The sequence below is a fragment of the Trachinotus anak genome, unplaced genomic scaffold (assembly GCF_046630095.1).
Source record: "Trachinotus anak isolate AG129_WGS33_773 ecotype Australia unplaced genomic scaffold, CSIRO_AGI_Tana_v1 ptg000014l, whole genome shotgun sequence".
Lineage (NCBI taxonomy): Eukaryota > Metazoa > Chordata > Actinopteri > Carangiformes > Carangidae > Trachinotus > Trachinotus anak.
This window is the reverse complement of record NW_027273865.1, coordinates 5,047,407-5,070,257: the sequence shown is the minus strand read 5'-3', so window position 1 is coordinate 5,070,257 and position 22,851 is coordinate 5,047,407. Positions and strand designations below refer to the sequence as shown.

Sequence of the window (22,851 nt, the reverse complement as noted above, 5' to 3'; positions counted from 1 at the left end):
TATATGATTTTGGACCAAGTCATATATTACTGACTACTCCAAACCCATTCGTTGCTAAAACCTGAAATGGATTTTTTGTTTTGTTTTATAGTGTGTTCTGTCTACAGTATTTGGGAATGCATGATATGAATTAGGTTAAGACCTTTAGAGATGAAACCTGTGTAAATCAATATATTTTTACTCTTTTTCAGCACCATCCTTCTTATTAACGGTCGTTAGCTTCCCAGGACCAACAGTCTTTGGACACTGAACAGACTTTGGACACTAGATAGAGTTTGGCTGCTGAAAAGAGCACTGTTGGTGACTGAACTGCTACCTTGCAGAATTTTCAGGGTTAAGTGCTTGTTTCAAGGGCACCTGATGTTGGCATGTACCAAAAAGATTAGAGTATTGTCACTCTTTGGTAGTATGGAGGCATCGTGCCAAATGCTAATAGCCAAAACACAAGTGTGGAGGCCAGACAGAGAGGATAGGTGGTGAGGACAAAGGGAGGAATGGGAATAGAGGGAAAGGACAGTTTAAAAAGTGTGAAGGATAATAAAAGGAGAGAGTAGAGAGGCGGGGGCCTGACGCTTTCATTACAACCATTGGTGTAACAGTGATTTATTGTCGCTACCAACAGCGACAGGATAGCTCGTCAGAGGGGGCAATAATAACACTGAGTGGTTGAGAGGAGAAAGCATGACGACATTTCTACACACACACATGCACACAAGCACACACACACAGACAATAGTGCTGACACTACTAGGTAATTGATTGAATAGTATATCAATGGAAAATGAATCAATTATAGTTCAATAATCAATTAATCGTTTAAGCCATTTATCAAGACAAAATGATATGCAAACAATTTCTTGTTTTTGCTTGAAACTGACTATTGATTAATTATTGAGTTTAAAATGTTGATTAGCTGGGCACACTGGGCAATATGGATGCACATCTCTCAGTTAATAATAACCAGCTTTTATTCAACCAAGCCAACTAGTATTTTATGTGTATATATTATTATTATTATTATTATTATTATTATATTTATCATTTCTAAAAGGAAATCTGGCTGAGCCTGTTTGAAAGGGCCTGAAGCAGCTAATAAAATTGATAATAAAGCTGCAGCCATAGCCTATAGGCAAAAAACATTTTTTTGACAGAGAAAATTGATCAGTAATCTTTAATAAATAATCAGACCGATAAGCACAATCGATAATGGCATTGGTATCAATAAAGTCTTATCAAGTCCAATCCCTACCAATTAGAAAAAATACTTGGTGTCACCGGCACTCCATTATCTTGGTTCAAGTGCTACCTCAAGTGCTACCTCAAAGCGTGAAAACAGTTTGTTCCCATTAGTAGCTAAAGGTCTCCCACATCCCTCTTTTCCATGGTGTTCCGCAGGCCTCAGTTCTTGGACCATTACTGTTTATTGTGATGACACACAACTTTACATTCACACCAAGTCCACAGCCACTCTGCCATCATGCAACCTAAGGCAGTCTCTAAAAAAGCGTTCTAAAACCTAAGCATCGCTTGAAAACAACTTGACGTTCATGAAAACCTTTTATTTCTCAACCTCAAAACAGCTGAGAGCTTAAACCTCTGACTTTTATTGTAAATCATTGCTTTTGCCTTGGAAATTGTATATGGTTGGAAAAACAAGCACATTTGTCGAGATTTTTAGTTCAATTATTATTGAAATTAAAGAGAACAACAGCTGAAAGAGTTGTAACAGAGCTGAAGTTGAATCACACAAACACACTCAAACCACCTGGGGGGAAACAAATATGGCCACCCTGAATGTAGAACATTTCTTTTTAGATGCTGTCCTATAAACCATGGTGAGGTTAGGTTCTTGTCCACCTGGAGAAAAAAAAGATGCCTCAGATGATCTAGATTCTGTCCTAAGAGTGATAGACGAGAAGACCTCTCTGGTGCTAAGTGTTTGTTCCTGCTGTGCTGTCTTTCCTGCAGTTGGATGGTCAGTATGATTTTTCCTTTGATTTTTTATGAATAAAGTTTGAGGTTGTGCTCTCACCTCACATTAACTACCTTGTTTATTCTCAGTTTCAGGGCTGAAACCTACAATTATTGATTGATTTACAGTTTTTTCTCAATTAATCAAATATTAGTTTTGTCTACATGAAGTCAGTGAATACTAAAAAATGCATTATAGTTTATATTTATTGCTTAAAGTCCAAGTTGGCTTACTTAAATCCAAAATTTCCAAATATATCTTAATTTACTATCGATAAAGACAATAAAAGCCAGAAAATCCTAACATTTATTCAACACTTTTTATTGTATGTGGGATGTTCAACAGATCACGCACACACACACAGGTGACTCCTGCTCCTTCCAGCTCCATGGAGAGATCAGAGAGGCTGCTGTTAAAGTGTTTGATCCTTCAGCGTTAGAACAGTAGACTCTGTATCCTGTACCGATTTAAACATGTGAACTCTGTAATCCAGCAGGACAAACCTCAGAACCAGAATCAGATCCCTTTTCAGTCCGGAAAATACAAAAAGGTCCAGAAACAACCTTTATCCTGATCCTGTGTTCCTGCTTTTGTTTGTTGCACCAGATTATTGTTTCCTTCACTTAAATGCCACAGTGATGATCTTAGATATTACATGATATCCTTACAGCAAAATTAATAGATCTCAGCAGGTTTAATGTACGCAGCATGAAACAAGATACTGCACTGCTGTTGTCATGAACGACCAATATTCAGATCAGTTTTACCGAAGAGGACTTTCTGAAGTGTACTGTATTTATGAGTGGCTACCACTGATAAATACAGTACACTTCAGAATGGATTAGGCAAAATGAAAGCATTCCACAGCAGATTTACTCCCATCACTTGCATTTTAGTGCAGCTTTGTGGCTTTAGGTGTTGATTACTGACCAACTTCATATACTGGCTGCTGTGAGGGCAGCAGCATTACTCAGCACTTTGTTTTTGACACTGTTGTCAAGAAGCTGCACTTGAAAGGCTTTGAGAAGGAAGTAAAATAAAACCCAGACTAATAATTCTGTATATTTCCAGTCTTTTTTGCAGCCTTTTCACAGGTAATTTGTGCCTACAGTTTATTTGTAATCAGAACTATTTAGAGCTGCTGGAAACTGATTGTCCCTTGAAGGTTACAGATATACTGCACACATCTACACATATTTTACAAGGGTAAAATATGTGTAGATGTGTCAGTGTAAGGTGGATTGCTGCACATTCACAGAAGCTGTTGTCATTTTTAGGTTGCAGCTGCTGTTTTCTGTCTGTAGCTCTGATACTTGGACAATGTAACACAGCATTTTATCAGCCACACACATGCTGGATTGTATCTGACTCATTGAAATACAAAGCAGACCAGTGCCTGAGCTTTTGAATAAATGAATAATAGAAACATTAAATAAACAATGATGTCAATGATGTAGGCAGATGATGATCCATCCTCTTGTCAGTCCAAATACAGTTTGTAGTTTGCTTCCAGGGCTGTTGCAGTCACTGACTCACAGTTGATAAAGATCTGTGCAGGAACAGAAGCAGTGATTGGTTGGAATAATATCTGAGCTCTAAATTAGAAATGTATTACAATAAACACACGACAGATGTCAGATGTGATTGGTCACCTTGCAGCACTTTTGCACCCTTTCAGGCCACGTTTATTTTTAACTTTACCCTCTGGTGTGTGTGTCCATCCCTTACCACCTGTGCCACTTCACAGACAATAAAAAGGGGATGGCAGTTGTACCTAGCTCGCTGATTTGATGTAACTTTACCCTGTGGTTGGAAAAACAAGAGGAAATGAAAGTGTAACAGCTTGAAGCCTGTCAATTGAGCAAATATTCTTCCAAATATGCAATATTCTAATTAATATTTTCTGATTGAAATAATATTTTTTTTAAATGTATAGACGAAGCTGCACTAGACAAAGTATTTGGACACTGACATCCTGTGAACCAAGACTAGATCAAAACCAGGGACGATTTAATGAAGGATTTTATTGACTTGCATTTTGGAAATTGTGGTGTCCAGTATTGTCCGAGCCTGATCTGTACTAGTGACGACAAGTCAGGACATCTCAGCCTTTTCAACCATTCTTTAAAAATCTGTCTCTTATGAGTCCCCCCAGTGTTATGGTAGTGTGATACAAAAATAGCTGGAATATGCCCTGAAGGTTCTTTCTCATTCTTCTCAACATTTGATAATGGCTGTTGCTGCTTATGTGAAACAGAAGTTTCCAGCTAAAGTATGAGAATTATTTATTGTTTATATTCTGACAATGAAAAGTGTGTTTTACATTCATACTACTCTGAATACAGATCAAATCATTCTGGGGTCAATGTGTGTTCACTTTTATCTTCTGTGCTCAGTCTCTGGAGGAAATCATGAAGCATCTCACTGCTGCTGTTACTTATGGAGCAGAAAATGGATAGCCAGGAGTGTGTGTGTGTGTGTGTGTGTGTGTGTGTGTGTGTGTGTGTGTGTGTGTGTGTGTGTGTGTGTGTGTGTGTTTTATTACTTTTGTTCTTATATTCATACTCAGCTGTTGAGGAATCTGCCAGCTCCAGGCAAGAGCATCAGTATTATGTCTGACAATCACACAAACACACACACACACACACACACACACACACACGTACACATGCACGTACACACATATAAATCAGTACATCAGAGCAATCCTTTGAGGTGGTGTGAGTCAGATTGATTGAAAGACACCAGGTGGTTGAGGTTAGGCGAGGATCAGGGCAAGGACTACAGAGGACATGCGCGCGCGCACACACACACACACACACACACACACACACAAATATGTTGACTGACATGACAGTGTAGCAGTTTGACTGATGTGGACTTGTTGTTGATACGGTTTCTCCTCTGTAATCCGATGATGGGTTTTGATACGTATTTTAGTTTGTTGATTTTATCTCATCATGTCTAACTGATATTACACACGTCTGATATTGCTTTATTCTTATACTGTAGGTCTCTACTATAAGTATCTCTTTCTACTTCAAAGCAGTACAGTAATTTTACAGTCTGCTGACAGCTGGGTTAATGATATGGTTAAAATGATCACTCTAACTTTCTGAGATAAGCTTCCCTTGTTTTATTATCCAGTTCTCCCATCTCGCTGTGGCAGGAGTGCTTCCGTGTGAACCATTGCTGAATTCATGGTTTGTAATATCAGTCGGATCACTCTGCAGTGGGACTGTGTGCAACCAACCTTGATTTTGGCTCTCACACACTCTGAAGGAAAATGCTGGCAAAAGATATTGCCACACAGGGGATATGGCAGAAAAATGTCCAGGGATTTCGGGAGGTTAAACATAGAGCTGGTTCGCATCACATCACCAGCTGCCACTCATCTGAGACTTAGAGACTAACTAGACTATGTTAGGTATAGATATTTTCAGTACAGCTGCAAGGGAGTTTGATATCAGACAGTGTTTCAGTGATATCTAAGAGGAAATGTCTGGTTTTACTGTTGGTTCCTCAGGATCAAAGAAGAAAACCACTGACATTCAAGAATCATACAGGAAGAAATCTAACACAGAAGAAGATACTGTACCAGTCCCACTGAGACAAAGCAGTAGAGAAATAACATAAGGATTTTTGAAGACACATCCAGTGCTTCCTTTGCAGGTTTACCCCATAAGTGCCCAATAATCAAATACCTGCCAGTCAGTTGTTTAAATTCGTAAGTAGCAGTGATTTATATAAAAATACTTAATTCCAAATAAAACCCATGCACTCAAAATGAGATTTTATTATGTTTAGGACGTAATAGAACCAAAATTTTCAAAAAGAAAAAAAAAACATGAAAAACATTCAGCTGTCGCTGTCCAGGTGGAAAAAATTTGATGACTTAATTTACTGTTCAGTAGCTTATTCTACACAATCAATCATACTGCAACATATTTCATAATTTCATGAGCTTTCTTTCATTTCAGTGTATAGCTTGTTTTGGTTTTTGCGCTGTTGGACAAAACAAAACAAGACATTTTAATATTTCACTTGATGCTCTTGGCCAGTTCGATGGACATTTTATATTTTCTGACATTAGACAGAGCAATTAATCAAGAAAAAAGTTTGCAGATGAATTTGTTGTTAATTGTAGCACTATCTATGTTTACATGTGTTTACAGTGACAACAACAATGTCATTTGAGTATTACAATATTCACATTTCAGAGTATGTGTAAAACTGACTGACGGGCACAGAGCGATTAGCACCTTTGCGTATTCATTCATTTTACCTGTAAATTCAACTGATTTTGTGGGTTGTGCTGCAGCCCTCTGTCTGCCTCATCATCAGACAGAAAACCCTGTAATGTTTTGCTGTTATTCTCTCCAGGGAGAGCAGCTAAGTGCATGTGCACAGCTACCCCTCCTCTCTCTGTCCTGCAGGGCACGCTGACATTTCCTCGTATGGGTATGTTGTTTTCCAGGGGTTTCAATTGTGAGGTTAGACTTCTGATGCGGCGGAGAGGGAGGAGGAGGCCGGAAAAGGGGCGGGATGAGGGGAAGACAAAGAGATTTATAGCAAAAAGATTGATGCAGGAAATGACAGAGAAACCTATAAACCCCTCGCGGCAGCCTCAGTCACACTCTGACTTTTAAGCTTTTTCCTGAAATCCTAATTAATAAATCAATCAAAAACTCATAACCATGAAAATCTTCTAATCTACTTTTAACAAATTTAAACCTGCAACATAAGCACACAACATGCTGTGCACAGTTTCATTAACTTCACATTAAATCTTGTTTAGTCTGTGAACTGTGCACTGGAGCATTTGTCTTATTAATATGTTTGATTGATATCCATCTAGTAATTTGGTGTGTGTGTGTGTGTGTGTGTGAGAGAGAGAGAGAGAGAGAGAGAGAGAGGTGGGGATGGGGGTTAGATGGGGGAAGGGAGGCGACAAGGGAGGTTTGAGGGTGAAATCATTCAGTGTTCTGTTATCTTACAAGGCATTTCAAGGACAGGGGCTTCAGTGGATGCAGAGACAGGTGAACACTGGTGAGGTGCTCTAAGAGAAGGCCAACAAACATCTGAAGGAGGGAGAGTGTATTACTGCATCGTTTTTTTTTTTTGATTCAGCCCCAGTGGTTTGTACATGAGCTAGGAGCAGAAGAAACCATTGTGGAAAAAAAAGAAAGAATACATTTTCTTCCAGCTTCAAACCTGCCATCACCAACTGTAACTGGCTTTGTAGTGTTAAAATATAACATACGACACCAGAGCTAAAGAAGAAAGTGCCTATTGGTCAAAAAAGTGGGCCCCAACACAAACATGACCAACACAAGTCTAAGCAATTTCAAATATTTAACTCTTGATCTTTTTTGAGTCACAAAAAAAAAAAAAAATAGGGGTTACAGAAATAAAGAAGGAGCTACATGGATGTTTCCTGGGTCACATTTCTCAATCATCACTGTTGTCCTGTCGGCGTACATGTGAGAAAGCTCAGTAAGGATAAGGGTTTGTTTCCCACTGCGTCCAGCCATGCATGCAAACATGTATTCCCCCACCGTAAGCAGCTTTGGAGAAGAGCACCAAATGGTACATTGTCCTCTTGGCACATCTGCTCTTTACTGGGAGAAACAGCTGCATGTGTTTTCCACGCATCCATCAAGTGCGTAACACAAAGAAAGATGGAGGAACAGGTAAAAATGAATATGACAGTGTTGTTTGCACCAATGTTTGCGTAATACATTGTTATTTGTTGTTAACAAACATGTTAACGTGTATTTATGTCTCTTTTTAGTATTAAATGGGGTCTGTAGAATATAAGGGAAGGTTTGTAAAATGCAAAAACAGACAAAGCTAAATTCCTTTTATTTGCAGTTGTGGAAAAGTCTGTGGGACCTTTGAAAGTGAAGTTTATGTTTGATAGCTACCAGGCTTTTCCAGCATGTGAGAGCAATGACTCCAAATATTCACCCACTGCTGATTTTTAGGTCTGTTCTGAATTTTCTAATGGATACCTGAAACAGAAATGTGCAGTGCCTGAGGCATATTCTTTACACCAGGTGGATCCATCCTTTGCATCAAGATTTAGTTTTCATTGTCTTTTAACAAATCTGTGATTGATATCAAACAGCTCTATAAGCTCTTCAAATAAATGTAACTGAAACTGATGAATATCAGAATAGTTATCCCATTTCCATTTCTTACCTCTCACTCTGTACTGTGTGATTTTTTTTTGGTGAGGTTTAGAAGTTATTTTTATCGTCCAGTTTTCAGCTGTCAATGGAAGAGACAGAAGAGATGAGAGAGCCAAAGAATTTTTACTCTGTCTCCTCCCATCCTTTGAATCATCAGAGAGATTTTATTTTAAGCTTCTCTATTGTAAAATGCTCTGATGCCAAGGAGAGGTGCTGCATCATTCATGAACAGGAAGGAACTGTTACTTATGGACTGCTGAATAGTTTTTTTTGCTGTGACTCATGTTATTTGTGGATTTTGATTCTTAATTAAAATGAGGATGTTGCAGTAACCGTTGGCACATATTTTTCCCTGTGAATATGAATTTGCTTCAGTGAACTTGTGTGGCTAAAAAGGGGTTAAAACGTGTCTGATGAGGTGTGTGAAGTCAGTGAGACTTTAATCACAAAGTGTGAACAGCATGTGTTTGATTGTTAGACAGGACATTAACACAGCGGTGACATCATCCTCTTCACCACCTTTTTCGCTCTTCTCTGCATGTGTGAGTGTGTGTGTGTGTGTTGGTACAGTACATGTTTAAATGCCTTTACACACATGTGCATGTGAGTGTCTGTAGAGGACACACATTGCGCACTGCGTACACCAACAGGATACTGGACCTGGACCTCTTTTGCCCATAGCATTCATTTGTATTTTATTTTCATTACTTTTATTTTTATCATTATTTATTCTTAACACGCTCATTTTTTGCATAATTGTATTGGTGTTCTTATTATTGTCTGTGTTATTACTGCTGCTGTAAAACATTTCCCTCTTGGTGAATAATAAAATACTTACCTAACATGTGCATGTGTAACACGTCTGAAACTGCTTTTTAAGCATTTTAACCAAAGCTGTCCTTTGAGAATGAGCATCATTACTTTTACTGATGATCACAATTATAAAATGTTAGTGTTTATTTGGTTAACAAATGTACCTGTAGATTCAGATAGAAGTGAATTTGTTAGGCATTTTATTCAAATCTACAACAATGACAAGATCATATCTGAATTTTAACAAAAGGTGAATGTTCACTGTTATTTTATTCTAACGAGTGCCCAAATGGGTTCAGTGTTTCTACACACACATCTGTACCTGTTTTCTGCATCTCTTCTGTGCCTGTGTATGTGTGACCTGCATTTGTGTGTGTTTCAGGGCGTCGGGCGCGATGGCTAATGCCTCCCCAGACCTGGACAACGCAGAAGCCCAGCGCCAGCTCAACAACAACAACCGACCCCTCAGCTCTGGGTTCTGGGAGACGGAGTGTACCAGCTCCAAGCTGTTCGAGTGCTCCCGCATCAAGGCCCTGGCAGGTCAGAGGTCACACAGATAGATGTACTCACATGCACACAGGAAAACACACTACGAACATACCTGCATCAGTCAACATATTAATGTACCAAGGGCGTAGTGTTGATTCATATGAAATTGGTGGCTTGTTGTGTTTTTGACCCCACAGATCCACTAATACTGGTGTTAATATGATTTTAGTGATAATGCAGCACTAAGTAGGTCATAAAAATCCTCCTCCCTAGAATACAGATCTCATATTTCAAAAAGTTTCATCCATTACCTCACAAGAAAAAGCTGTAAGCACGATTTGATTAAATGCTAGTTCTAGCTAAAGCTGTTTATGATAAAATTTGATTTTATATCATCCCAACTGTCTCATTTAAGAAAAAGCAATGGCTTTATCGTCCCTGTCCCCTTCACATTGATGTTAAGTTGATTCCTTTATTTTGCTCAGATGAACGAGATGCAGTGCAGAAGAAGACTTTTACCAAGTGGGTTAACTCCCATCTGGCCAGAGTGTCCTGTCGCATAGCTGACCTCTACAACGACCTGAGAGATGGATACATGCTCACCAGACTGCTGGAGGTCCTCAGTGGAGAGTTGCTGGTGGGGAAACACACACACGCACACTGGTCCTTGTATTAGTTTTGTGGTCTCTCTGAACTGGTCCTTCATGGCACATGAAGTGAGTGTGTTATAGCGTTAAAGGTTCTGTATGCAGCCTGTCTGAACGTAAATAAATAACTGTAAAATTAGACATGAGTAAAGCCACTCACTGGCCAGCTAGTTGCTCATTTTTGCAAATATTAAAACTAAATTGTAATATAATTGTAATAGACAAACCTTACAGTGAAGCGGTAAGGTTTGGATATTACAATTATTTTGCAGTCTTTTGTTAGTTTCAGAGTTGCAGTTACTTAAGCTGCAGTAGCTGTAAACACCAGGGGTAAAGTGGGACTGACTTTCTGAAAAAAAATCGTTTTTGTGGAGCACAGTTTATTACAGTAGAATACTGCTTCTTTTGAGTTGCTTTCTGCTTCACTGAGGAGGATAAATATAAGAAATCACCTGTCCCTAAATATTCCAAACAATTCTCAAAGCTTTACCTCAAAATTGTACTTTTTACTTTTTTACTTCTTTCTTTATATTAATGTCTATATGTATGCTAATGCTAATGTTACATGATACGACATGACGTACTTTGAAAGGAAGGGGTATGATGTCAAAAATAGTAATTCATCCCTCTGTCTTCTCTCAGCCGAGGCCTACTCGGGGTCGTATGCGAATCCACTGCCTGGAAAATGTTGACAAAGCTCTGCAGTTCCTTAAAGAACAGAGGGTTCACCTGGAAAATGTTGGTTCCCATGACATTGTGGATGGAAACCACCGCCTCACCCTGGGCCTTATCTGGACCATCATTCTACGCTTCCAGGTAAACAAACATATAAAACACCTAGGTATTGTTAAGATTATTGTATAACGGCTCAGCAATGTAATAGCTGGGTTTTTGAGCTATAACATCCGGTTGAGTCATGGCTAAGACAGGAGTGCAGCCTGATGACTGCAGCTCTTTATCTAACAGCTCACTGTCATTATTGCTGCGTTAATCCCTGTTATATTTAAAAATTATTCAATGTCTTGTATCTTGTTTAGTTTTGCAGATGTATTATGATGAACGATCGCAGTCATTGCTAACCTTGGTGACATATACATTGTTCTTGCTTGTGACAGCAGAAGGAAATGTTTGGTTTGCATTAGCAGGAACTTAATACAGCTCTGTCTAAGAGAGTGAAAGCTGGATTACATGGTGCATTGTTTCCTTTGAGTCCTTTGTTTGAATCCAACATCAGAATGTACAACCCTACAATATTTAGAGGTTATTACAGAATGTAAATACATGGAAGGTTCATTGATGAAAAATGCTGTCCATCATATCAAAAAGGGAGTTTGATAACTTTAAGACTGGTGGCGGTCTGATATTAGAAGTATCACATGGTGTTTCTAATGAATTTAACATATGTTTACAGTATGTAACTTCTGCCGCTAGGGGTCTCAAAACAGGGAGATGTTGTCTTTACCACCATTGCATTGCATTGCTTCTCCCTTTTTGGATTACTCCAGTGTCGGTTGCTCAGTAGGTTTTTACCGGTTTTAATCCCCTGGTCCGTTTGTTATGGAACGCCAAATTATCCACAGAGGTCTGTTAAAACTGGTAGAAACACGGATTAAATCACTGATTCACTAATGTTCTTCAGGAGACACAGGATGCCCAGATGGGTTGGGAGCTGAGCTGTCTAACATTTGCTCAGCTTCTCTTTCTGATAACTTAAGATCCAATGTTGACTAAAATATTTAAACCCATTAAAATATATAATTGAAAACAACCGAGGTATAAAAAGTTTATCTTAAAAATCTGGCCTAAAACTGAGTAAATGTACATTTTGAGCTTTTGGCAGACAACCACAATGGTCCGGTCATTTTTAGACATTTTAATGTGGAAAAGTTACATATTATAATTTTAAAGTATACTAGGTGGACTGACTTTCACACATCTGATTCTTCCCTTGAGGGACGGAGGCTTAAATCTGAGCTTCTTTGTTAGTGCACTGAGTTGCTGGCATGTGTTTCCAGGCTACTTACTAAAGCATCAGGATGCTGTAATCAGCAGTGGCTTCATTTAGGATGAGCTGCCAGCAGTACTGTTTGGGGGAGGCTGTCACAGCTGCAGAATCATCAGTGTGCGACGGCGACAGCAGTGTTTGGTGGAAACAGCCTGAATGTCACTCAGGGCTCAGCAGCCCAGAGGTAGCAGTTGCCTTCCAGTCTGCTCTTCAACAAGGACACACACACACACACACACACAAACATACGCACACTGCACTCGCTCTCTAACATATACGCTCTCTGTCTGTCTCTCTGTCTATCTATTCATCTATCTAGTCACAAACATACCTATTTACTTGCACACTGGCATACACATATTATCACACTAACTCGTTCACACATTCACACACGTACACAGGTTTCCAGGCCTTAGCAGCAGTGATACAGGATCAGTTCCTGTCATGTAAGTACAGCAGAAGCCCAGGGCTCCTCTTCATTACGCTTCAGTGCTACAGCGTGGTCTTGGCACAAAATGCTTGTTTAGCATTATTCAAACCCTCCTGTAACATTCACAGTGCACAGTCGCCTGTCTCTTGGGACTCAGTATTGTCATGCTTGGGCTGGCTACCTACCACAAAGCACATTTAACAGCACTACTAGCAGAATTAGTTCGTGTTATGTCAAGTGACCCTCTGCAAGCCAGGCTAGTGAGGCAATTAAAGAGGTGGCTGTTGTGTGTGTGCAATATGGACGACTGGTCTCATAATTATAGTATAAATGTCAAAAAGAATGTATATGTGGTGTGGTGCTAATTGTTGAAACCTAGTACATGATGGACATCATTCACATGTAATTTAGTCATAACAAAGTAAGTTAGAGTTAATTGTCAGTGTTTAATCTGAATGACATGTTATTAGGTAACTGTTTCAGTAGGCTGCATAGAGAGCCACAATCCCTCAAAAATATTCTCCATGACATTGTCTTGTTTTGAGTCAAGCTAAGCAGCTGTAATTGCACAGTTTAAGGCTACAGTAGAGTTAGCTGCTAGCTAGCTTTGTCACCATTGGCCATGAGCAAAGTTGTTGTCGTGCTCTCCTTCTCCCAGAGCCAGCAGTCAATGGCCTCTTCAATTTTGCATGCATTGAGAAAGGAGAGCGGTGCAGGAGTCTGTACGTGTGTGTGTGTGTGTGAAAGAAAGAGTAATTATGAAAGAAGTGAGGACCGAGGGAAGGATGGTTTGCTGATTCTTTGTTTTACATGCAGTATACAACAAACTTTGCTGCCTTCCTTATCATTTGTCTCTGTTCACAAGCTTCCTTTTATAACCCTTGAGGCCACTACCACTCCTAGTGTTTATTATCATCTCAAACCTTCCTCACAACTGTTTTATTTGTCATTATTTAAGCAGGCAGATTTTGAAAAAAATCTTACTTAGAATGAAAGCCTGACAAATGAAAACAAAATGCACAAAAGTGAACATGGAGAAAGCAAAGCCAGCAAGTGACTGTAAATAAAATACAACCCTGTTTCCAAAAAAGTTGGGATACTGTCTAAAATGCAAATGAAAACAGAATGCGATTTTTTGTAAATCGTGTAAACCCATATTTTAGTGAAAATAGAAAGACAAAGACAACATATCAAATGTTTAAATGCTGAAATTTTATTGTTTTATGAACAATATATGATCAATTTGAATTTGATGTCAGCAACACATTTTTAAAAAGTTGAGACGGGACAACAAAAGACTGAAAAAGTTGTGTAATGCTAAAAAAAAAAAAAACAGGTTTAAATGATTTGCAAATCATCATGTTCTGTTTTTATCTATATTTTATACATTGTCCCAACTTTTTTGGAACTGGGGTTGTACATAATAACAAACAACAAGCTGTACAGGAACAAAGAAATTCCTATCAAATTTAAATATGAAAATTTTCAGTCCTGTTTGAATAAGAAAAGCTGACTTTTGTCTCACAGTTCAGTCCCATTTTATTTCCACCAAAGCTACGACCACATTAATATATCCCCATTTAAAAACTGTGTTTAAAATGAAAACAATTTCCGTCCAGACAAGCGTTTTAGTTCATATCAGGAATAATCCCGCCCCCATACTAACCTGAAAATGCATATCACATTCACCAACACTGGCCATGCACGTGCTGGTGTAAACAGGAAGCAGATTTTCTGTTCTGCAGGTGGTTGCTTAGTTACAGAATGAGGAGCAACCATGGCAAAAATAAGAGCAGAGATTTCCTAGCATAAAATAATGCAGACTTTAACTGCACAACAGCTGCTGGCAAAGACAACAAGGTCAGCAATGCTTGTAATTCACTATCCATGTTGCTTTCACTGCTGGTAGTCGAGGATGATGCTGTTAGTCTTCATCCGGAAAAGGATCACATGATAGGAATGTGACAAATCAGGGAGGGATAAGCCGTGACTGTTAGAAGCCCGTCAGGAAGAGGAAGTGAGTGCCTGCGTCATTGTTTCCAAAAGTTTCTACGTAACCCTGGGATTTCTGAAACAGGCACAATAGCGTTACCAAAAGTCTCCATTTTAGGGGCTTGAGTCCTCTGTATCAGAATGGATGCCAGACAAAAATGTAGCAAAAGATATGTTTTAAAATTGAAACTTATTGGTGATGCAGCCTAAAGTGCTGAAGTCATGTTCTCCGTTTACATATCTATGAGACCTGACTACTCTTTGAACAATCACATTTTAAAGCACACAGTATATTTTTGTCTACTGATCATCTTTAGGCCAAGAAACAGACGGAGTCCGAGGTTTGATTCCAAATAAGAAAGCATGTTTATGGAGACAGTTACTTAGTTTAACTGACCGTTTACCTGCTCAGAATAACGTCAGCAGGTTGGCAGAGGTTTATGTTGTCCGGGTGGCTTCCATTTATCTTTCCCTCTTGCACTTTGTCTCTCCTCATCTCCACCTCTTTTTCCCTGTCCTCCCTTCCTCTGTGTTGAAAGAGAGTTTGCTTTGCCCAGTCAGCAGGTAGGACCATACCACTGCAGTAACTTCACACAGGCAGAAAGAGGGAGAGAGACAGACAGACAGAAAGGGAGAGAGGGAAAGGAAAGAAGGGAGAGGATTGACAGGCAAAGGAAGAGGTAATCCTAATGTATTTACAGGACTATACACAAATAATAACAGATTGTTATTATTTGCAGTGACCTAAATTATAGTGTTGCATATGGTTGGCTGAGTGTCCTTGTGTTGTGTGCAGTGTGAGTGTGTATGTGCGTGCGGTTACCTAACACACTGCCATCTCACTTGCTGTTTACAGTGAGCCTGAATCGAGACACATTGTTCCGGCTTTACTATATATTTGACAAGATATATAGATTCAGATTGTTACCGACAGGGCTGAGATGCAGATTGTGTATTCAGTGTCAGGGACATGTTCCTAATGACACATTCCCTGTGAATTCATCTGACACATTGTCGTAAGCATCACAATGTTGTCTTTTCTTACCCTTTTTTTAGTCTATTGCAGCGAAGCATGAACACTGCTGGCAGACACACTTTACATCACAACAGACAAACCATGGGAATAATGGTGAATTATGGATTGTGCTCATATTTCCTATTTAGAACAACCTTTCTGTGCTCAAGTGTCTTCATTCTCACCAGGACAGTGAAGTATTGCAATCTAACAGTTACTTTGAGATTGCAATGAAAATTAATCAGTTTATTTGCTGAATTTACTGATTAATCATTTTATCCATCAAAATAATGACAAATACTAAATTAAAATACTAAATTTATAGTAGTATAAAACAGTGGAAAGCAAGCAGCTCTCCTAATTTGTGAAGCTGCAACCAGCTAATATTCATTTTTTATTTTTTTTGTGAAACAGCCAAAGTATTTATCATTTATAGTAGGTCTGAACGATGTGCAAGAAAAAAAAATATTTGCAATTATTTTGATAGATTGCGATATGAGTCACCATTGTAGTGGTAATTTTTGCATTTCATTGTCACTGAAAAAAATACAAAAACAATGATGATGTGATTTTTATTGAGGTCTAAACCAAAATGTTTTCTTAAGTCTGGAGAATATGATTTCTTGACTGGGGCATCTGCGTAGCACCACAATGCCTCATTTACAGGGGTATGTTGTAACACATTTTACTGTTATCAAAAAATTCTCCTGCAATTTAGACGTTGCACTTATGTGCCCATATGTGACCATAATGTGACTTCGATAATATTTCGACCAGTTGTTCAGCACTTATTCATAGTATTGGATTGTGGGTCATTTTCACTGATAAATAATTCACTGTGAAATAATGTAATTGGTTGTACAATAAAAATAAATTTTTTGTGCAAAAAGGTGACCATTTAATTATTGTCTGTGCATGAATTAATTAAGCTTTTTCCTTATGTATTGTTTGTATACAAGTTATGTTTCCGCTGCAAAAATAACACCTAGAGTTAGTTTCAGCGTGTATTTGTGTGTATGTGTGTTTATGTGTGTGTATACACTTGTATGACTATGTGATGTGCGGACCAGTTTGTGTTTTTAGACCTTTGGAGTAAGGACATTTTGGCTGATACTCATACTCTGACACATCTTCAGAGCTTGTTTGAGGGTTAAGACTTGGTTTTAGAGTTAGGAGCAGAATTGGGGTTTAGGCTAGGGGTAGGGTTAGAATTAGGGGTTAGGTATTTTGTTGCAATGGTTAAGGTTAGGTAAGGGACTGGGAAATGTATTATGTCCATGAGTGTCCTCACAAAGATAGAAGTACAAACATCTCTGTGTGTATGCACAATGTTGCGCCTAACAACATGGCTAGCAGCTGATTCATGGGTGTCAGGTCCCCAATTACCTTGGATCATGTCACTGTGATGTGATTGGTGGAATAGCTGTCACTGTCACCTATCATCAGGCGTTATAATGGCTCTGTACCACTTTGCACTGAAATCTTCAGCTCTCGTTGCTTTTGCCTGTTCTTACAGTTAATCCTCTGACACTGTGTGTGTTCATTTGACACTTCAGGTATACTATCAGACCGTGACTCTGACCTTTCCTCTTCGACCTCTTGTTCACTGGCCAGGTCTCTTTTTCTTTCAAGTTATCCAGACAGGCCTGGTGTTGCTCTTGTGAAAAGCTGTTTACCCAGTTGGAGAAACAATTGAGCCAATCAGAGCCTTTATGGGCAGGACTGAAATTTGTCACATGGATACTGTCGACACTGATCTGATCACTGCTTATGATCTATAGCTCAGTAAAATCACATGACTCAAGATAGGAGCACAACTACAGGCAGCTATTAATCAAGCCAACTTCACTGACTAGTTTGCAATGTTAGACAGCCTCTGTCACTCTGGCTGTGTCTGAAGTAACTTCATTCACTCATTCACTCTGTTTTATATATATATATATATATATATATATATATATACATACATACACACACACACACACACACACATACTACAGACACTCAATACTTTACTCTGTAAATTGAGATTCAATCACTGAAAGGTATAGTGTTGCCAAACTACACTGTACATGGACACTACTTTTTTTTACCTCCATTGTGGGAACTTCTGAGGTTAATATTTATTTATTGACACTACAAATTTTGACACTAAAATATAATGGTAGTCAATGCAGTGCAATATACAGTTGAGGTCTTGAGACTTGCTGGGAGCAGCAAATCCAAAATACTGAAGTTTGGATTGCAGAAGGAAAGAACATAACACAATGCAGGTTCTACATAGAGATGTATAGTAATACTAATAACCACAGTGGCACTCTGTGAAGTGCATACCTAAGCTAAAGCCAAACTATTCTACACATTAAAGTGATTCAAAAAAAGAAAAATCTACCCTCTCACTGGATTTGCACCAAAATTTGATGGGGTCTTCCATGGCCTATGCAAATCGGTTCAGCACTTTATGGATAATCGTGCTGAAAATTAAACAAACATGGGTTTAAGTGTGGGGCTGCAGTCACAGATCTGTTAGATTTGTAATGTGTAAACAGCTGCAAGTTTTTGTTAACGTTGAAAGTCAAATAAAACTTTTCATGACCATTGTCTTTAACTGATTTAAAATATGGAAACTGGAGAAAGAGCATCAGAATTTCATACAACTTTTGACTTGCTTGCACTGAGCAATATCTTGCTGGACTTACAGCAGGTGTGGTGTGTGAGGACCATAGACTGTATATAAAGTGGATGTCGATGCTGGCTCCGGAAAATGAAGCCAATGCGGAAGTGCCTTAAACCTGCATTCTATCAAATGACCATCAGGGGGCGACACCACTGGTTGCAAAAAGAAGTCTGATTGTATGGAAGTCTATGAGAAAATGACCCTACTTCTCACTTGGTTTATGACCCCAGTAAACATTTTCATAACGAGTTTATGGTCTCAATTGCTAGTTTCAAGTCTTCTTCAATACAACATGATGTTCATTTTTTAAATTATAGTCCCATTTAATTTAAAATAGAAGATAAAGTAGGGTATGCATTGGGGCGTGGCTAACGTATGATTGACACATTTTGGCTTGTCAATCAAGAGCAGTCCCTTTTAACTATTAACTATTAAAAGTACTTTAACACTTCGTAATAAAGTTTACCCCAACTTATGGAAAATGACTTCGGAATCAGCAGCGCTGCGTAGCTGAAAGATTGATGCCGTTGTCAGGTCGACAGTTTAGGTGGGCGTGCATAGTGACCTTGGCTCTTAGGTCAGCTCCACCCCTCGCTCCCCCTCAGTCCCACCCTCTTCTCCAAATATGGTTTCTTCTGGTTTCAAAAAATCAAGATGGCGGCGGCCAAATTGCAAACTCAAAACGGCAATTCGCAAACCAATGGGTGAGGACAGGTGGACAGCAGACCGGGCAGGAAGGTGAAATGCAGAAGCTTTAATAAACAATGTTCAAACAAAAACTCACTTGAAAGCCATCCAAAACCAAACACAGGAGCTCAAACGCAGGAAAAATAGGATCGGCTATGAACAAAATCAGAATGCTGAAGACACAAGGTTAACAGGGAACCAAACAGAAAACTGGAGGAACAAACCCGAACTGACACAAACAACAGCGAGCACAGAGACTAAGACACAAGGGAGGCGAGGGTAATAGAACACAGGTGAAACACATTAGGGTGGGGCAGACAATCAGACTGGAGGGGCAACGGGACAAAGACAGGAAGTAAAAAACAAGAGACACACAAGGAAGTAACTTCAAAATAAAACAGGAAATGAACCAAAAAGTCCAAACAAAGTGAATCAAAACTAATTTAAAAAGTCCAAACATAAAATGTCCATCAGGGCAAAAAAAGTGACAACAGGGACGTGGCTTGACTTGCTTGATTTAGACCACAGTAACCTGAGATTTGCTTGTGACTTGCACATGTGTGACTTACTCCCACCCCAGCCATAAACAGCAAACAGGAAGTGATTCTGTTTGCTCTACTCTAAACTAGGTGACTCAGTCTTCAGTGAGAGACAGGTAAATACCTAAAATGTGAATGTACTTTCCTAAAGAGAAAGAGTCTATGCCAGATTGTCTTTCCCAAAATATTAAACTGTTGCCTTTCTTGTTCAGATCCAGGTGATCAAAATAGAGACAGAAGACAACCGAGAAACTCGCTCCGCCAAGGATGCCCTGCTGCTCTGGTGCCAGATGAAGACTGCAGGGTGAGCAGTGAAATAAATACACTGAAAACTAGAACATGCAACAGGAATTCATTATCATGTGTTTAATGTACTAAGTTGTTATGTTGGATATTGGTTCTCTTTGGTTTACACTCAAAGCTACAAAAGATGTTTCCATTGTCCAGGTACCCTGAAGTGAACATTCAAAACTTTACCACCTGCTGGAGAGATGGCCTTGCCTTCAATGCCCTCATACACAGACACAGGTAGGTAGTTTTTTTAACATCCTACATTTTAAAATTTAAAGTTTAAAATTAAGAAATTGTAAGTTTTACATAATAACCACAGCAAATAGAAAATAATGGGAAAGTTTGTCATTTCTTTGTATTTTTTATTTTTTTACACCAGAGGTGTAAAAAAAGTTTTTCAGGAATTCAGGATGTAAATTAAGATGTTAAGATGTTAATGATGATGTTAATTAAAAAAAAAAACCTGACCAAAAACAGCTAAAATGGCAAAAACAAAAAGCAAAGGAACAGGTTTGACTGACATGCAATTTTCCGATTAGAGTCGTATAAACATGGTAAATTCTCTGTCATCATCTTGCACCCTCCAGACCTGACCTGATAGAGTTTCACAAGCTGACGCGCTCCAATGCAACCCATAACCTCCAGCAAGCCTTCAACATCGCTGAGCAGCACCTGGGGCTCACCAAACTCCTGGACCCTGAGGGTGAGAATGTTTCACTGCTTTTGTTTTAATATCAGTTAAACCACATTACAAACAGAAATATCCACATTAGTGACATAAAAGTGATTTTTTTTGTACTCATTAAGATAAATAGTTACTCTGTGGCTCCACTTAAAGTTGACCAGATATTAAGTCCTCTGCTCTCTGCCTCCATCATCTTCCTCCGGTACAGATGTGAACACAGAGAACCCAGATGAAAAGTCCATCATCACTTATGTGGTCTCCTACTACCACTACTTCTCCAAGATGAAGGCTCTTATTGTGGAGGGCAAGAGAGTTGGCAAGGTGATAAATACACACATCTGCAGATTTACATATAGACACTTCATGTTTGAAAGTTGAAGGGCCGGCTTTGTTATCAAGCTAAAACACGACAACACGACAACAAAAAAACATTGTAATTCTGAACACTTCTCTCTTTCTCTCATTGTGTCTGCCTGCCTTCCACTCTCGTCTTTTTCTTAACTCTGTATCCCATTCTTCCACTTTGACTCTCCTCCCAACCATTTTCTGTCTGTCTTCTCTCAGGTGCTAGACAACTGTATTGAGGCAGAGAAAATCGTCAACCGGTACGAGGCTCTGGCGTCAGACCTGCTGGACTGGATCGAAAAGACCATCGCGGTCATCAGCAACCAGAAGTTTGCCAACTCTCTGACAGGAGTCCAGCAGCAGCTGCAGGCCTTCACCACCTACTGCACTGTGGAGAAGCCAATCAAGTAGGTTTTATGGTTAATATTTATTTTTTTAAATGGCATTTTGATATTTCAAAACTATTTTTGTGTCATTTATTACCTAACACATATAAACACAGGTATACATACTTACACATGCATACATACCCCACACTGAAGACTGTATAAAAATATGAATACTCTGAAAAGTCAGAAAAACATATTTCAGAGCTTACATTAGTCAAAATTATGTTTTTATTATTTCTTCAAGCCTTGTACTCCATCCTGCATGGAGAATAGGGCTGTGGTGTGTAACCCTAACCCACAGCCTAATTTGACTTTTAGTGTCTTAAGCTAACATTAGCTGAGAAGGATGTACATGTAGGCTTAATGTCTTAACTGCAAAATAATTTATGGTTATTTAATTATGTATAGTGACATACTTCACTTATTCATCATGCAACAAACACATACAGTGTGTTGTTTTAAACTCAAACTAATTTGTTTAAATATATGAAGCAAAAGATTAATTGTTAACCATGCAGATATGTTTATCTGCTGTATGTAAGAGATTATTAAGAGGAGACAGTGGGGGTTTGTCCTGTCAAGGTTTTAGTTCTTACAGTTAGAACAAACATCTCGTGCTTTTATATTTGTTAGATGATGCATGTCTCAACGTGTTTACATGCAGGCATGAAACACACTCAAACACAGAGCCACTGAGCCTTGAGTTTTTCATCACCAGCACCATCAGGATCAGTGTTACAAACAGCCCAGTACTACACTCATGACTGCACAGACACTGGGAGCACAGTGGCAACTATAATGATGCCCACAAACACACAACAGACACATATGTGCACAGTCTACGATACCATATGTCTTTTGGATGACTCTGGATGAGTCAAGTGTCTCTGTCCATGACCAGCAGCCAAGAGTTGACTGCACTCACACACACACACACACACACACACACACACACACACACACACACACACACACACACACACACACACACACACACACTGGGATGTTGGTTGGATAAAAGAAGACATTTTTAGACATCACCTTGAACTATAATGAACATTTTTCAATATTTTCTTACAATTTATGGACAAAAAAATTATGAAAATAATCATCAGATTAATCAGTAATGAAAATAGGTGTTACTTCCAGCCATAGAATACATGCTTTTCAGAATAAATTAGTTTTTCCCAGAACACTGACACAGTAGTGTATATGTACACTTCAATTTACACCTTTCACGTATTTAAGGTCCTGAATATCTTTTATATATAAAAGACAGATATTTATATAAATCTTTTTCATTAAAAGGTTCTGAACAGGTTAAGAAAATGTCACCATATTGTTTTGAAGCAATAGAAAATACACAAATGTTCCTACAGTAGACTCTCTCAGAGTGATGAATTGCAGTGACACTGGCCAGTAAAGAGATCATCCTTTACCCAGAGTCCTCAGACCTCCTTGTCAGCAAGCATTCATGCTGCTTCGTGTCCTTGATCAAGACTCTGAATCCTTGACCAACTTTGTGGCTCCAGCTTCAATGTTTCCTGTCACCTCAAAGTATATTAATGTTTTGTTTGAACAAAGTTGGAAGTGTTTTGTCTCGTGTCCTACACAAGACGGAACTATTGAAAGAAAAAAGGTCATATTGTGGAACTGTATCCTTCACTAAAGTTTTGTTTCT

General features: G+C 38.8%; 1 protein-coding gene across 4 annotated transcripts in view; it reads left to right on the top strand.

Annotated features, from left to right (window-relative positions):
* LOC139631575 (spectrin beta chain, non-erythrocytic 4) overlaps positions 1–22,851 on the top strand; it is a 93,930-nt gene that overhangs the window by 4,998 nt on the left and 66,081 nt on the right. For all 4 annotated transcript variants that reach the window (XR_011693411.1, XM_071495847.1, XM_071495845.1 and 1 more), the window contains 8 exons: positions 9,362–9,519; positions 9,954–10,105; positions 10,758–10,931; positions 19,673–19,764; positions 19,908–19,988; positions 20,339–20,454; positions 20,645–20,757; positions 21,001–21,188. Coding sequence is in view for 3 of the 4 variants with exons in the window: in XM_071495847.1 (XP_071351948.1) it covers positions 9,375–9,519; positions 9,954–10,105; positions 10,758–10,931; positions 19,673–19,764; positions 19,908–19,988; positions 20,339–20,454; positions 20,645–20,757; positions 21,001–21,188 (1,061 nt within the window). In the remaining variant the exon portion in view is untranslated. The remainder of the gene's footprint in view (positions 1–9,361; positions 9,520–9,953; positions 10,106–10,757; positions 10,932–19,672; positions 19,765–19,907; positions 19,989–20,338; positions 20,455–20,644; positions 20,758–21,000; positions 21,189–22,851) is intronic.